Consider the following 15,809-nt stretch of genomic DNA (forward strand, 5'->3'; position numbering starts at 1 on the left):
CAATCTTCCCCTATTTTATATGTGGGACGCCACCACAGCATGGCTTGGTGAGTGGTGTATGTCTGCACCCAGGATCCAAACCCGAGAACCTGGGCCACCAAAGCAGAGTGCACTGAACTTAACCACTCTGCCATGGGGTCAGCCCTGAGTATTGGATTTTTATCAAATGCTTTTTGTGCATCAAATAAAATGATTTCAAATGCCCTTTTCCCCCATCTGTTAATGTCATCAATCTCATATTTCTGGCATAAACGGAATCTGATCATATTGTAGTAATCATCGTATATATTGCTGGATTCCATCTGCTAATATTTTATTTAGGATTTTTGCATTTATCTTCTTGAGTCAGATCGACCTATAATTTCCTTTCTTATAATGTTCTTCTCATCTTTTGGTATCAAGATTGTGCTGATCTCATAAAGCAAATTGGGCAGTGTTTCCCTTTTTCCTGTTCTCTGGAGAGTTTACATAATTTTGGTGTTCTTTCACACTTCAATGGAAGAATTCACTGTTGAGGCCATCTGGACCTAGGGATTTATTTGTGGCGATATGGTTAATTGTAGGGTCAACTTCCTGATAGATATAGGACTGTTCAGATTTTCTATTCATTCTTTTGTCTGTCAACTGGTCAAGTGATTTGCAGAGTGAGTGATTCAAGTTCATGTTCAAGTTCAAGTTCATGTGGCATCAGACATCTTTACATGTCATGGGCTTCAGGATCACCTGCCAACCTTCTATCTGCCAATGCTGAGAGTCGTTGACCCCAGGAAGTACGTTCATCTTTCTGCCTCCTAGAATCACAAGTAGAAATCGTGAGGAAAACCAGGAGTGACTAAAACAGTAAGTAGAAGAGAATAGTTATAGTTAAGTCTGAAAGACTCATTAGTCTTGAAGAATGGAAACCTTGAAAGGCAGTTTATATGCAAACAGGCCCAATGTGCGTGCTGTACCAGGCTGCACTCCATCATTAGCCCACCAAAGACCCCTCTAAGGAGGCTCTTCTCCCTCTCTCTCTTTCTTCCCTCCTGATTGCCATGCTCTCTCCAGCTTCCTTGTCAGATTAACACAGACTGAAGCCTCATTCTTGTCCAGAGCCTCGTCTGGCAAGGAAACCGTGTGCTTCATTATCCCGCCAGGCCCTGCTGTCCCAGAACCTCAGGAGGTGAGATCCAGAAGCACTCCTCCAGGTGCCGTGCACAGCTGCCTTGTGTCCCTAACGAGGGAGCCGAGGGCCGGGGAGAGGAAGACATGTGTCCAAGTTTAGTCCTTCATTCATTTGTTTACTCGACAGATGTTTATCAAATATTTATTGAACAACTACTTCACATGAGGCACAAGGGAAACAAAGATAGACAAGTGCCCTTGTTAAGACAGACAGTGAGCTAATAAATGAATACATAAAAAGTGGGAGAATATGGTATATGTGGGAAGGAAATGTACAGGGTCCTGTGATAGAAAATGATGTTCATGGACCTGCTAGATGGGGTTTGTCTTAGTTTGGGCGTCTCTAGAAGTGGACCCTGAGACAGGGGTTTACATGCAAGTAGTTTGTTTGGGAGGTGATCCCAAGAAGCCTGGGAGGGAAGGAAGTGAGGCCGGAAGGGAAGGCAGCCGAGAAAGGGTGCCTTATCGAGCGAGTTACCACTGTGGGCACCTGCGGACTTTGGGAAGCAGTGTGGGACGTGCCTCGGAGTCATCCATACCTGGGCTTGAGGGACTTGCGATGCTGACTCATGCTTGCCCTCCAGCCATTGGGCAAAGGCCGTCCCAGGGCACTGTCACTTCTGGACATTTCCCACCTGCTGTGCAGGTGGATCAGAGTCCCCTCACCAGAGAGAGTCCTCCAGCGAAGAGATGTGGGTGCCAGCAGTGTGTGCATCGAGATGGGAAGGACTGAGGGGAGATAGGCGGGGCACCAACCGCGTCAGCTACAAGGTGGTACTAGGGAATACAGAGCAGCAGAACCAATAGGACCGATAGCTAGATAAAAAGATTTGTCATAAGGGATTGGCTCAGCTGATTATGGAGGCTGAGCAGCGCCCAGATCTGCAGTCAGAAGAGCCGATAGTGTACCTTCCAGTCTGAAAGCCAGCAGCCTTGAGACCCGGGAAGAGCCGATGTTTCAGTTTGAGTCTGAAGGCAGAAAGACTGATTTCCCGTCTCAGGGCAGTCAGTTGGAGGAGTTAGTTCTCTCTTACTTGGGTGAGGGGCAGCTTCTTTGTTTTTTTTTTCAGGCCTTCAACTGATTGGATGAGGCCCTCCCACAATGGGGGGGGGGGGGTGGTGTGGCGATCTGTTTTATTCAGTGTACAGGTTCAGATGTTACTCTTATCCAAAAACACCCTTATGGACACACCCAGAATCATATTCGACTGAATATCTGGGTACATCGTGTCCCAGTTAAGTGGACACATAAGGTTGACCATCACAAAGGTGGTCTGAGAAAGTTTCTCTGTGATGGAGAGATCTAAGCTGGGATGGGAAAGACGAACCATGGCTGAGGTTCACAAAGAGCTGGAGGAGGAAAGAGAGGAGCTTGGCTGGCTCTGGGGACCGGCAGATGCTGTGACTGTCCAAAGTGAACAGGATTCATTTACTCAGGAGAGGAGATAGAATGCCTGCTGTGTGCCAGGCACTGGGGAGAGGGAGTGAACAAAACAGACAAATGTGCTTGTTCGGAAGCAGGGAGACAGACAACCACCAAAGGAATACAATACATAGCGGGTCAGACAGAGCCTCTGTCAGCCTGGGTCCCCCAGGGGGGTCAGTGAGCAGAGCTGCCAGCTGATCTGTATGCACACGTTGTGTGAGTGAAAAAATAAACATTTATGGTTGTAAGCTGTCAAGATGGGTTTGTTTGTTACACAGCCTAACCTAGCCCATACTCACGGGTGAGCCATCTTGCTAAATGGCAAAACAGATCACACCACCCCATCCCTTTAATACACACACACACACACACACACACACACACTCTCACACACTCCCCTCTGCCACTCAAAACCCTGGCGGTTTCCCCATTGCCCTCAGCATAAGGAATAGCATCTTTATCCAAGCCTCAGCGGCCTGGCATGGTCAGCCCTGCCCCCTCTCCAGTATCATCTCTCGTCGTCTCAGTGTCTTTGAACATGCTCTTCCTTCTGCTTGGAACCTTCCAGCATGTTCTGCCCGGTTCCAGCTCTCCTGCCCTTCCTTCCACCTTGTCCAATTCCTACGCATACTTCTGGTCTCAGTTTAAAGTTCACTTTCTCAGAGGAACCTTCCTGCCCCAGGGTGGATGCGTTCCCATGATACGTCTTCTTGTCACCCTTGGCACTTCTCCCAATGACAGCTGACATTCTTGCTTAGCGTCAGCTTCCTGATAGATCTCAGGCCCTCAGAGGGAAGATGCGGATGATGTCTGTCTTATTTCTTCTGGTGTCTCCGTGTAGATCACTGACGATGTTGAAGAATAAGCTGCTGGTGAATGTGGATCGATGGAATACATGAAAGATCTCTGACATTTTCCCATTAGAGTGCTTTGATTAAATGCCAGAGTTTCTTTGAAAAGGAGTCTCGAGTAGAGACATAGCACTCAGTTTTGTTCAGTTCCAGTCTTTTCGAATAACAGCCTCTGTCTTCCAGGAAAAGGAGAGACAGGAGTGCCCAGGAGGCCCATCTCCTCCAGAGCCTGCTGTCCCTGCTGCGGTGGCCGGCGGCCGCTCGGGGACGACATGTGGCGCTCTAACTGGGAGCAGTGCAGGCTGACTATTTCATGGGGTGGTGGTGGCACGCTGCAGGTCACAGGTTGGAGCTTGTCATTTGTTTGAGATTACGTGGCGGCCCCAGCTCTTCCCACACCTCTGACCCCACGTCAATGAACCAACTGTTCATTAATAACTTTGTGAGGCCACAAGTTGCAAGAAACGTTCTCTGCGTGAGAGGGAGTAGCTGGGGACATTCCCGGAGACTCCACCATCTATTTTCAAAAATAATAGTGAAGCGATGATTTCATTTGGTTGAAAGCACAGGGACTTGCGACATTCCCGAGGGCAGTGCTCTGTGTCACATCACAAGCCGTGCTGTGCTCTTGGCTAGCTTTGCCATGTTGCTTTATCTTCCAAACAGGAGTTCCCATCTCTCCTTCTTTGGGACTCTCCCGGGGCCCCTCAGACCTCACGTATTGTTTGGCACACAGTCGGCTGACTGAGCCAAACCCAGTTCCCACCCCTGGACCACCGTGCTTTCCAAACAGCCTGTGCCCTCAAAAGGATCATGGTTAGTGGGGGAGACACACGTGTGTGAGCTTGAAAAATTGCTTTCCTACCTTATTCCAGGAAAGACTTAAGTTGGCTCAGCAGGTACTCAAAGTGTAAGAGTATGGCACAAATGAAAATGTGAGTGAAGACAACGAAGGAAAACAAGGATGGGGCAGAAATGGCGTCAGGACGAATCTTGGAATGTGTGCCTCAACAGCCTTCAGGCAGATTTGAGTTTCCTCGTGGCCAATTCAAAAAGTACAACCAGGGCAGGTACCCATTTCACAGGTTCATGCAGAGAAACCAGCCCTGGTGCTGGGGAGAAGCCCTGGGACTCCTGGTCCTGAGGGACGGCCACTGGGCGAGTTGTCAGGAGAGCGAGCTCTCGCTGTGGTGCTGCAGCTTTGCTGGTCACAGGAACTTGGCCACGTCACTTGACTCTGCATTCAATCAAGGACGGGCATCTCTGTTCTGTCCCCTCCTAGGCCTGCTGTGAAGGCCAGATGGGGTGAAGTGCTTTCTGGACCAGAAGAGCTATACAAGTGTGAGACGTTATCATCCAGAAGAAATTGACAGTCTCCATCCACCTCTCTGACCCTCAGTTATCTTTACCGTGAAATAGAACGGAAATTCCGCCGGGGTAAGGACCGGTCCTGGGCGCCTGGCCTGTATCTGATACGGATGGGTTCTCTCCTCTAGTGAGTACTAGTGCACAAATAACTAGAGTGACTTTCACAAACGCTTGGCCACGTGGCTCATGGTGGTTTCTTCCTCCCGGTGCTGTCCGGTCAACACTATAGGCCAGTGCTCCTCGACCTTTCCTGCAGTGTCCCCTCCCTTCCCCATCCATGGAGTCTCTGAGACATTCATTTTCCTAATCATGTCCCCCCCCCCCCCCCCCCGCTGTGAAATTTTGGTACCTCAGATGTCCTGTGGCTCTGTTAACCGGGGAGGCTCATGGAAGGAACCGGAACCTGTATAACCGTAGGGGCACTAGGAGGACTTGATGCCAGCCTGGGACATTTTCCGTTTCTACATGGACCAGAAAGGAACCAGTTTGTCTTTTTCTTAGCTACTTCATGAAAACCAGTGCTTTGGAGCTCTGCTGGACAATGGGGAGCATGAGAATTCCAGAAAGCTTTCATTTCCTTTCTTTTTTTCTCTCCGATATTGTCAGTTTTTTTCTGACGTCTATTCTCTAGGTTTTATCTCCTTCTAAGAATCTGACACAGCCCAAGTGTACGCTCAGCAATTTGTGTTAGGACTGTATGATTCTGTTACACAACACTCATTTTTAGAATAGATTCAATAGGGACTTTTTCAGTTCTGCAGGAATGCATTCAGCTTATAAATGTGCGGGAGGAGCACCATATATGAGCAAACCAGGTTTCAAATAATATGTTTTTATCTTCTGAAACTAATCTCGTGACTTGAACTCCAAAAGTTCCTTTTTTTGCATACACTCCATTATTTCCTTGAAGTTTTAGTAATTTTCCGTCCTCCACGTGCATTTATTTCAACAGCCAGTCGTTTTCTAATCCCTGCACATAGCGATCCAGGACTCACGTACAGGTAGACGCGTGTTGAGTAAATGAAGTCATGTTTAGAGACGATGTGTGAAATCATGAGGATTTTGGAGATCTGTTAGTGACAAAACAAGGACTAAACAACTCATGACAGTGATCAGGAACCTACCTGGTGCCGTGCTTTGTTCTGAGCACTTTATAAATATTAGATAAGTTGATCCTACAGCAACCCTATTCTGTAGCTGTTATTATATTCCCCTATTACCGAGGAGGCAGCAGCTCTAGTAAGGGGAGGAGCTGGCTTCAGAGTCTGTGTGTGGAATCATGTCATTACGATAACAGTGAACAACCACCTGTAGTAATGATTATGAGAGTAGTAACGCCAAGAACAGAGGAAAATGGCAGCATCATTTAAGGAGCAGATCCAACCTGTCAAGTGGGATGCTGGTGTTTTCTGCGAATCATCTCTAGTTTTTACAGGGACTATTGAAGGTAAGTGATGTTACTGTTCCCATTTTGCAGACATGGAAACAAAGCCCCAGGGAGGTCAAGAAAGCCCCAGGTCCCACAGTGCTGGTGGAGGGGCTGCGTCTGGAGTCGGGCCTGCCTGCACCAGTCTGTGCTGAGGAGACTGCTGCCCCCGATAAGAGGCCGGGGGCAGCCATCTCTTCAGATACCTTGTCCTGGACCCCACAGCAGGTATCTCGAGCTCAGCAGGCCCCAAGCCAAACTCACCATCCTTCCCCACAAATGGTCCTTCTTTCTCCTCTGTTCCCTGCCTCTGCTGGAGCCTTCACTGTCCGTATCTAATCAGTCACCATGCTGGGGAGCCAGAAATCTTGATTGATTCCACACCTCCCTCCCTCTCTGGCCGCATCCCGTGCTCTTGCTGACTTGTGTCATGTCTTTCTCGAGTCTTCTCCTTTTCTCTCCGCCTGTCCTGGCTCCAGGTCAGGCTTTCCTTTGCCTGGATAGTGCATGTGCCCCTGTGCTTGGTCTGCCCCGGCTCCCTGCCTTGGACCCACACTGCCGCAGGCTCAGAGGATGCTTGAATGCAGTTTCCCTCTGTAACCCTGGTCCCTCATGACGCCTGTGCTTTCCAATAACATCAACATCGTCATCATTCTTGTCTTAGTCAGCTCGGCTGCCGTAACAGAGCAGCACAGACTGGGCAGCTTAAACAACGGAAGCTTATTTCCCCACAGTCCTGGAGCCAGGATGGCTGAGATCAAGGAGTCGGCAGGGTTGGTTTCCTCTGAGGCCTCTCTCCTTGGCTTGCAGATGGCTGCTTTCTTCCTGTGTCCTTACATGGTCCTCCCTCTGTGTGTCTGTGTCCTGATGTCCCCTTATAAGGCCGCCAGTCATGTTGGATTAGGGCCACTCATATGACCTCATTCTACCTTAATGACCTTTGTAAAGACCCTATCTCCAAATAGTCACATCTAAGGTCCCGGGGACTTCAGCATATGACACAGTTCAGCCCACAACAATTATCATCATCCTAAGTCATGACACTATTGTCATCACCCCTGTCACCTCCCCTCACCATGATTTATTGCTCACTTAGTACGTGTTGGGCTCTGGCCTAAGCCTTTCATCGTGATCTCATGTAATTTTCACAACACACCTGTGACCTGCATTTTCCAGGAATGGAGAAGAGCGGTGAGGTAAAGCCCCTACATTGCTTACTTAAGAAAGTGCTCTGTCATGTTTTGCTTCTGCCAAAATGTCCTTATGCCCCCAGTCTTTAGGCCAGGGGAGCTGCCTTATAGTCCATCCGCTTGTAAATCAAACCCATTTTTCTGATTGTGGAATTTGGCTCTCTCACAGAGAAAAAGTCCTGAAACCTTTGACTGGGTTCATCAGATGTCAGGTGAGCAGAGGATCCTGTGTGCTTGTCAAGGGCTCTGTGATCTCAACTCTTCTCCTTAAAGCGATCAGCATCTTCTCATCTCTGAGGCCTCCCAACACCTTCAGAAGGGTGGACAGTCCCTTCTCTGCCCCACCCCAAAGCACCTCCGAGCTTATCTCCATGCTAGCACCTACACCTGCTTGCTTACCCTCTTGATGGAGAGAGCTTGAGTGGCTGGGACCAAGTTTGCTTTGTTTCTGGCCTGGGACCTAGAGTGGAATCAGACTTCCATGAAGGTCATGCAGGAAATACAAAATACGTGAAGGATCTTGTAACCCCAGAGGGACACCCGAGGCCATGAATATAAAGAGTTCCAGCGAAGCTTCTCATCTCATTATTCTGGTTTGTGTTAGTCTGGTAAGGGGATAAGATTGTGTGTGTGTGTGCCCATGTGTGTGCACACATGTCTGCATGTGCATGTGTACATGTGTGTTTTAGGGGCCATCCCTAGTCTTTAGCAGTTCATAATTCATCATTTATTTGGCCCTGTAGGAGGCAGAATTTTAGGATGACCCCATGAACTCCCTGTTCCGCCTCCACTCCCATGATTACATTACATTATATTGCAAAGAGGAGGTTACCTGGGTGGATCTAAGCTAATCACACGAGCCCTCTAAAAGCTGAGAGATTTCTCCAACGTGTCACCGAAAGGAGAGTCAGAGAGAGTGAAGCGCGAGAAGGAATTGATGCACCACTAGGAGCCTCCAGATGCTTGGAGAGCTCCTGGGCTCACAGCAGGAGAGAAACAGAGCCCTCCATCCTACAACCACAAGGAACTGAATTCTGCCAACGACCTCGATGGTTAGGAAGCAGCGGATTCCTCCCCAGAATGCCTAATAAGAGCAGCCTGGCCAACACCTTGATTTTGGCCTTGCAAGACCCTAAGCAGAGAACCCATCGATTCCACTCAGATTTCTGCAGTGCAGAGCTGTGGGCTAATCAAAGGGTGTTGTTTTAAGCTGGTGCATCGTAATACTTGTTACACAGCAGAGAAAACCCATTTAGGCCCTTCCTGTGAGTGTAGGCCAGGCCCTGAGCTAGGAACTGGGGATGTAGAGATTAGTGGACTGGCCCCTGCCCACAAGGTCCTCATGGTCAGATGTGGGAATTGGAAATTCAGGCTGGAGTAACTCGGGGTTGAAGGCCCAGGTCGTTTGGGGGGCTGCTATAGCACCACTTGATGGCGGGCAAATGTGGTGGGGCAGGCCTGGGGCCGGCGTGGGCGCTGGAGGGAGGATGCTGAGCTGGCTGGGCTTGCAGCCTGATCCTGCGTGGCTTTTCTTCAGCTGCTGGGCCACGTGGACATGTTTGGGCTCTGGAGCCATCTGGGGCACCTGTTCCTGGCTTTCTCTCTGAGCCTCTATACTCTCCCTCCCCATTTGCCTCCATCAAGGAGTCTGCTTCCTCCTTCACGGTGAAAATGGTAGCACCTTAACTCCCCATCCCAAACTCACCGACTTCGCTGTGTCTTCAAGTCTGCCTCCAGCTACCCTCTCTCCTCCTGCGACCTCACTGCAGGGGCCATCTCCTGTTCCCTCCAGGCAAATTGCTTATCTGACCCCAGCCCACTGCCGAAAGGCTCCAGCCTTAACTTAGGTTGAGGGTCATTTTTTTGCCTATGGATGTCCAGTTGCTCCAGCACCATTTATGGAAAGGTTATCCTTCCTCCACTGAGTTGTTTTTGCACTTTTATCAAAACCCAGTTGGGCATATTGGGTGGAGCTGTTTCTGGGCTCTCTAGTCTGTTCCATTCATTCACATGTGTATCCCTCCGCCAATACCACTGAGTCTTGGTTTCTGGAGCTCTTCAGTGGGCCCTGATAGTGGATGGAGTGAGTCCTCCCATCGATTCTTCTTTTTCAAGATTGTTTTGGCTATTCTATGGCTACAACACCCCACACCTCCTAGGATGGTCCTTGGGCCTTATATCTTGTTATGGTGGCCCCAGGACACTAACATATGGGGCACAGAGGAAGCAGCTTCTGCCCCGAGAGGATTGCCATGGAATATTTTCCTGTGTGAGTTGGGCATGTGATTTCCTGAATGCTTGTAGATTCAGTGTTTTCACTGATAGGAGTGTAGAGTGAGAAAAAAAGGCTTTGGGCTTTATGAAACACACTTATCAACTAGAAAATAAAACCATTTTTAATGAGACTATGAAAGGCAGTTACAGCTCAGCTTAGCAAACACTCATTGTCTACTCCGTCCTGGGGATAGAAGAAGGGAGTGGATGAAATGTCCGTACAGAGCAACTGGTCCAGCTGTGGCTCCGGGCAGCCAGAGGGGATGCTGGCCGGCAGCTGGATCAGTGTCTCCAGCTGGACGTCCGCTCTGGATGTAACGTGGATGAGACCTGCACCTTAGTGCGGAGGAACCAAGGATGAGAGAGGGAGGCTGTGTGCACAGACGGTTCCACATGGGGCTGTGGTGCTAGGACAGACCTGTGAGCGGGATGTGGTGGGAGTTCCCAGGGTGTGACTCATAGCCTTGAACATTTGGAGTGAAAATACACTCACATGGTTCCTCAGTGCAGCCTCTCTTCCTGGGTGGGGAGCTGTCCATTCCAGCCCTGGTGCAGCCTGTGAGTCTGTGGCCTTCGACTAAGCAGATTACCTGCCGAGGGACGGAGTCCTATGCCTAGGGGGTCGGTTCCTTGAGTTATGGGGAAGGAAGAGACTGAGAGTTTTTACTGCCTTCCTTGTCAGGTACAGAGCTTTATGGTTCTGATGTTGTCACATTTAACTCTGTTTCACTCGGAAATTTATTTTGAGGTCTAGCGAACAGAGAGGTACTAGTTTAACTTTATTTTGATCCAAATAGCTAACCAGTTCCCCCAGCCCAGCTTACCGAGTAACTCTGCTCATCTCTGCTGGAGTCCTGCCTGGGCCTCTTAGCCTGCAAATCTGCGTTCCTTCCTCCGCTCTATCCTGACTCTCTGGTGGACATTCTTGTGACTCAGTTTCCCAGTAGAATCATGCTTTGTTAGGGATTATGTCTTTTTGTTCATTGCAGGAATCTTTGTCACATGCAAAACTATTTGATGAGTGAATGAATTAATGAATGAATGAACGATGTATTCTTATATCTAGTAGGACAAAACTTTTCAGGCAGAACATTTTACCCTATTCTCACCTATTTATTCTCTTAAGGGTGATTTTTGTCAATTTTGGGGAGCAACCTCAATTATGATTATGTTAAATGTGGATGTGAATTTGACAGGAACTGACAAATCTCTTCTTGTGTCCCAAAACCTTCACTGCCTTATCCCAGTTATCGCCTTAACAACCCTGTGAGGCAGGTGTCATTGTGCCCATTTCACAGATGACTGTGGTGAGATGCTGAGAGGTGAAGGGGTGCCTCCTCCTCAAAGCTGTCCCTGCACCCCAGGCAGAAGTGACCCTTTCACCGTTAATGTGCAGGGCACTCCCTTGGCCTTCTTCCTTTCAGGACTCATTCATTCCTTCATTCACTCGTTCATTCAATAGATATTTATTGAGCTCCTACTATAAGCCAGTTTCCAGGGCTACTGCAGTGAACAAAATGGGCAGACACCCCAGCCCGCCAGGAGTCGGCATTTCCAGGTGGGCGTGGAGACAATGGACAGTGGACAAGAGAACAGATATCTCAGCTTGTGAGAGTCACTATGAAGGAAGTAAAAATGGTGACGAGGTAGGGGGTGCTAAGTGGGAGGGCATGCAGGCAGGGTGTCCAGGAAAGGGCTCTCACTTCTCCAGGGAGGAGAGACCCGAGGATGGGAAGGGGGTGGTGTTGGGGCAAACCAGGGCCAAGCATTCTAGGGGGAGGAACAGCAGAAAGGTGTTGGGGTGGACGGGAAGCAGTCGGGAGGCCTGTGAGGCTGAGGCATGCTGAGGGCAGGGAGAGTGCACAGGGGGAGGCTGCGAGGGCGGCGAGGACCAGGTCCTTACAGGTCATGGTGAGGAGCATGGGTTTTCTTACCTATACTATGGGGCGCTACTGAAGAATCCAAGCACTACTTGTAGGCTCTTGAGATGGTGGGCAAAAGGGAGAAGAAGGGAATCTTCTTGGTCTTGGACCTGGGAAGAAACTCAGACCCTGGAGCCAAGAGGTGAATTCACAGCAAGGGTGTCCCTTTCTGAGAACTGCAGTGGTCTTATCTCCTGACTGAAAGAACCCCTTACTAAAACCCCAAGGCCATGGGAGGCTGAATCCGCCCCGGGAGGGGGCCTTGTTAAACAAGGGGAGATGCTTTTCCAGGCTCTGCTGAAGCCTGATGCATCCTTGTCCCAAAGAACTGTCTAGACGTCTAGTGACTCAACCCTCCTTGCTCCACTCTACTGACTGCTTTCTGCTCATGCCCTGTCCTGCTGTTCCGGGAACTCGTCCTGCTGTTCTGTGCCTCTGGGTTCTGATTTTTATTGTAGCTTTTCCTGGAATCCCTACTTCTCCTCCTCACCCCCTGGAGGACTCTCGTTATTCCTCAAACCCACGCTCAGGGCATTGTGCTTTTCAGAGCTCTCCCTGACTGTCCTGCAGGATGGTGTGGCTCTCTGCCCCAGGACCTTGTGCCTAACCCTATACTGCACCAGCACCTGCTTTGGTGTCTCTGGTGGTCTGAAAAGACCCTGCTTTTCAAGAATGTAGCTCACCGTCTCCCAGCCGGCTCTAGCAGTGCTTGTGGCTTCTTCAGCTGGGACAGGTTAATGATCTAGAAACCAAGGAGTGACCAACTGTCCTGGATTTCCCAGGACCCTGGGCTCTGGGGGTGCAGGGCTTTCAGTGCTAAAACCAGGAAGGTGCTGGGCAAACCAGGACAAGACGGTCCCCCTAAGAAACCCACCATCCAGCCCTCCTACATCCCCCAGGCAACTTCTCTTGCTCTGGGCCAACTACCCTATGTGATCCCCACAACCTATGTGACCGTGGGATCTCTGGCACTTTCACTGAAGCCATTTCAATCTGCTCATCGACAAGTGTAAACCCTTCGCTTATTTGAAGTGTGTTCATGTAGGCACTGTTATCGAGGTCTCAGTCTACCGGGTCTCAGGGAGATGCCAAATAAGCGGAAACACAGGCATGCACTCAGTCATTTAAATCCAATCCAGTCCAATAAGCAAGTAAACATCCAATCTGTGTTGTTTGCCCAATACTTTATGTTAGATGTCCCTAGGAACATTTTTTAGGGGATATGGGTGAGTGGGATTCTTTACAATATAATACTGATTATTAAAATCATAATAGCTTTTGGCATTTGCCAGTTTGCTTGGTGGTTAATACCCATCTCTAGTTACAAGACCAGACCAAAGAGGAGGCCAGCGGAAACCACGCCTTCCCTCTGGGAGGCATGGAGCTGGGGTTGGGGAGTGGGACCCAGGAGGCAGCAGCAGTGGGCTCCCCGATTCTGAAGCCCGGAATTAGCCAGACTCACCGGCCTGTTCAGTGACAACTCTGGACCCCGCAGACCTCTCCGAGTGGAGGCTGGCCCTGAAAAGCTTCCGGCCAGAAGGAGCAGAGGAAAAGCTTGCTCCCTGAAGGTGGAGAGATTCCAGAGAAAGAACAGGACAAGCAGAAATACGCCAGTGCAATTCCTTTTCCAGCTCACCACTCGGACAACTCGCACCACCTTTGATGGGGCAAGAGGCCAGGGACGCTCAGGAAATATGCCTCCTAGGAGAAACCAGAGGAGAGGGAGGGTTACTCCTCGCGTCCCAACACAGGCAGCTGGCACTTTTGAGAGGCTTCAAGGTGCCCAGTGCTATTTATTCTATGCTCTTATGGAATGTAGGCACCGCTTCCCCCATTTTACAGATGGGGTAAGTGAGGCACACAGAGGCCAAGTGGCTCAGCCAAGGCCACCCAGACTGTGGCCGAGCTGGAGTGTGGCCCTAAGCAGTCTGACTCCAGGCTTGCTTCTCCTGATCCCTGGATAGACGTCTGCAGAAGGTTCAGAGATAGCACTAAGGAGAAAGTGGGTTGTTGGGAGAGGGGGAAGCTTCAGGAGAGAGAGAGAGTGCGTGAGCAGTCTAACAAAGGCCAGGAAGGAGTTTTCCTTAAAATGAGAGGTGTTGCAGGAATGGCTCTCCTGGCAGGTGAAGCACCAGCCCAGAGACATGGCAGCAGGAGGCAGCAGGAGGCCGTCCGGGAAGCAGCAGTGTTATTGCTAATTGGAGGGCAGGTGGCAGATGCCAGCAGTGATGCCTGCCTCATGGGCCCTTGGGGGCTCATGGTAGCATGTGTACGTTTCCTAGCTCATTGCTTGGCTCATAACAAGGGCAGTCCAAACACATTGCTTTTCTCTTCTCCTTGACCTTTGGTGAGTGGGGAAGAGGTGAAAATATGGAATTTCTTTTCCTGGCAAATTATTCTCAAAGGAAACCAATTTAGGTCGACAAACCGAGGTTTTTCTAAGTTAACCGTTAACCCTGTCTCTGTTCCAAGCATGTTATGCATTGGATGGCATACTGGATCCTGGCTTTGGCTTGGCAGGGACATAATTCAACACCATTATCCTCCATTGCATAAGTGTAATACACAGGGAACTAATTGTATTCATTCACTTCCTCACATCCTCGTCCCCATAATGTAGTGAACTAATCAATTCACTTCATCTTTTGTAAATAACATGTCTTTCCTAGTTATTGGAAACTGGCTGTAATTCAATCTAATTCAGAAATATTTACTGAACGCTTATTGTGTACCAGGAGTTGTGTTTGGCACTGTGAATATGGAGTTTTTCTTTCAATCATTCCTTTGGCTGGTGAATATTTGTTGAATACTGACTGTGTACTAACACTGTGCTAGGTGCCAGGAGCACAGTGGAAGAAACTACAGTGGAGGGGGAAATGGAACATGCTGATAAGTTTCCATTTGGTGGTGGGGTGCTGCCATGGCAAATAAAACACGAGTGAAACCAGAAGCCATTGCAATAAATAGGTAGGTCTGTAGGTAAGGACTTTCAGAAACCAATACAAGGTGTGACAAATCTGATTTGTTCTTTTTTTCCTTTTTTTCTTTTGCAGTCAACTTTGACCATTTTCAGATTCTGCGGGCCATTGGTAAAGGGAGTTTTGGAAAGGTAAGAAAGATGACTGTTTAAAGCTTTCATCAACAAAATATAAAAGTCCCAACCACTGGGCTTATGTCTGTTTTTTTGTGTTTGATTTTGTGTTGGTTACTGGGCGCTGGGAATTTTCTGTTTGACGGAAAGATTTACATTTGCCAAATCTGAAATGTGAAAGCAAGTCTGAATAGTTTCCTTTGGATCCACTGTAATTTTATTCTGAAAATTAAATTAGCATGGCAGGCCTGGTTTAGGTGAATTACAATGGTAATTATTTCAAGATTGCTAATGCTATTTCTTCTTTGAGGGTCTAAATGAGGAAAGTGGAAAAAATCCCGCAAACTTGTGAGATGGCCAACAGAAGCTCTTTCCTGCAACGCAGGCATTTTATTACAAAAAAATTTATGGAGGAAAGAATGCTTAACATGATTTTTACCCTCGTAAGGAATTTTTTTTTCTCCCCAAAACCCCAGTCCATAGTTGTATATAAATCCTTCTAGTTCTTCTATATGGGACGCCACCTAGGCACGGCTTGATGAGCGGTGCGTAGGTCCGTGCCCAGGATCCGAACTGGTGAACCCAGAGCCACCGAAGCAGAACATGCGAACTTAACCACCATGCCACCAGGCCAGCCCCTCAAACTTTTGAGTGTACAATATATAATTGTTCACTGTAGATACAGTGTTGCACAGCAGATCTCCAGAGCTTATTCATCTTGCTTGACTGAAACTTTATGCCCATTGGTCAGTAACTCCCCATTTCTCCTTCCCCTCAGTCCCCAGCAACCACCATTCCACTCTTGGATTCTATGAATCTGACTCTTTTAGATACCTCACATTTGTGGAATCGGGCAACATTTATCTTTCCGTGACTGGCTTATTTCACTTAGCATAATGTCCTCAAGGTTCATCCATGTTGTCACATGTTGCAGGATTTCTTTCTGTTTTAAGGTTGAATATTATTCCGTTGTGTCCATATACCACATTTTCTTTATTCATTCATCTGTTCATGGCCATTTAGATTGTTTCTGCATCTGGGCTATTGGGGATAGTGCTGCAGTGAACACAGGAGTGCTAATATCTCTTTGAAATACT

General features: G+C 48.7%; 1 protein-coding gene across 2 annotated transcripts in view; it reads left to right on the forward strand.

Moving 5' to 3' along the window:
• STK32B (serine/threonine kinase 32B) overlaps positions 1 to 15,809 on the forward strand; it is a 337,777-nt gene that overhangs the window by 56,574 nt on the left and 265,394 nt on the right. For both annotated transcript variants that reach the window (XM_046656895.1, XM_046656896.1), the window contains exon 2: positions 14,675 to 14,730. In XM_046656895.1, coding sequence (XP_046512851.1) covers positions 14,675 to 14,730 — 56 coding nt within the window. The remainder of the gene's footprint in view (positions 1 to 14,674; positions 14,731 to 15,809) is intronic.

Source organism: Equus quagga, chromosome 3 (genome assembly GCF_021613505.1).
Source record: "Equus quagga isolate Etosha38 chromosome 3, UCLA_HA_Equagga_1.0, whole genome shotgun sequence".
NCBI lineage: Eukaryota > Metazoa > Chordata > Mammalia > Perissodactyla > Equidae > Equus > Equus quagga.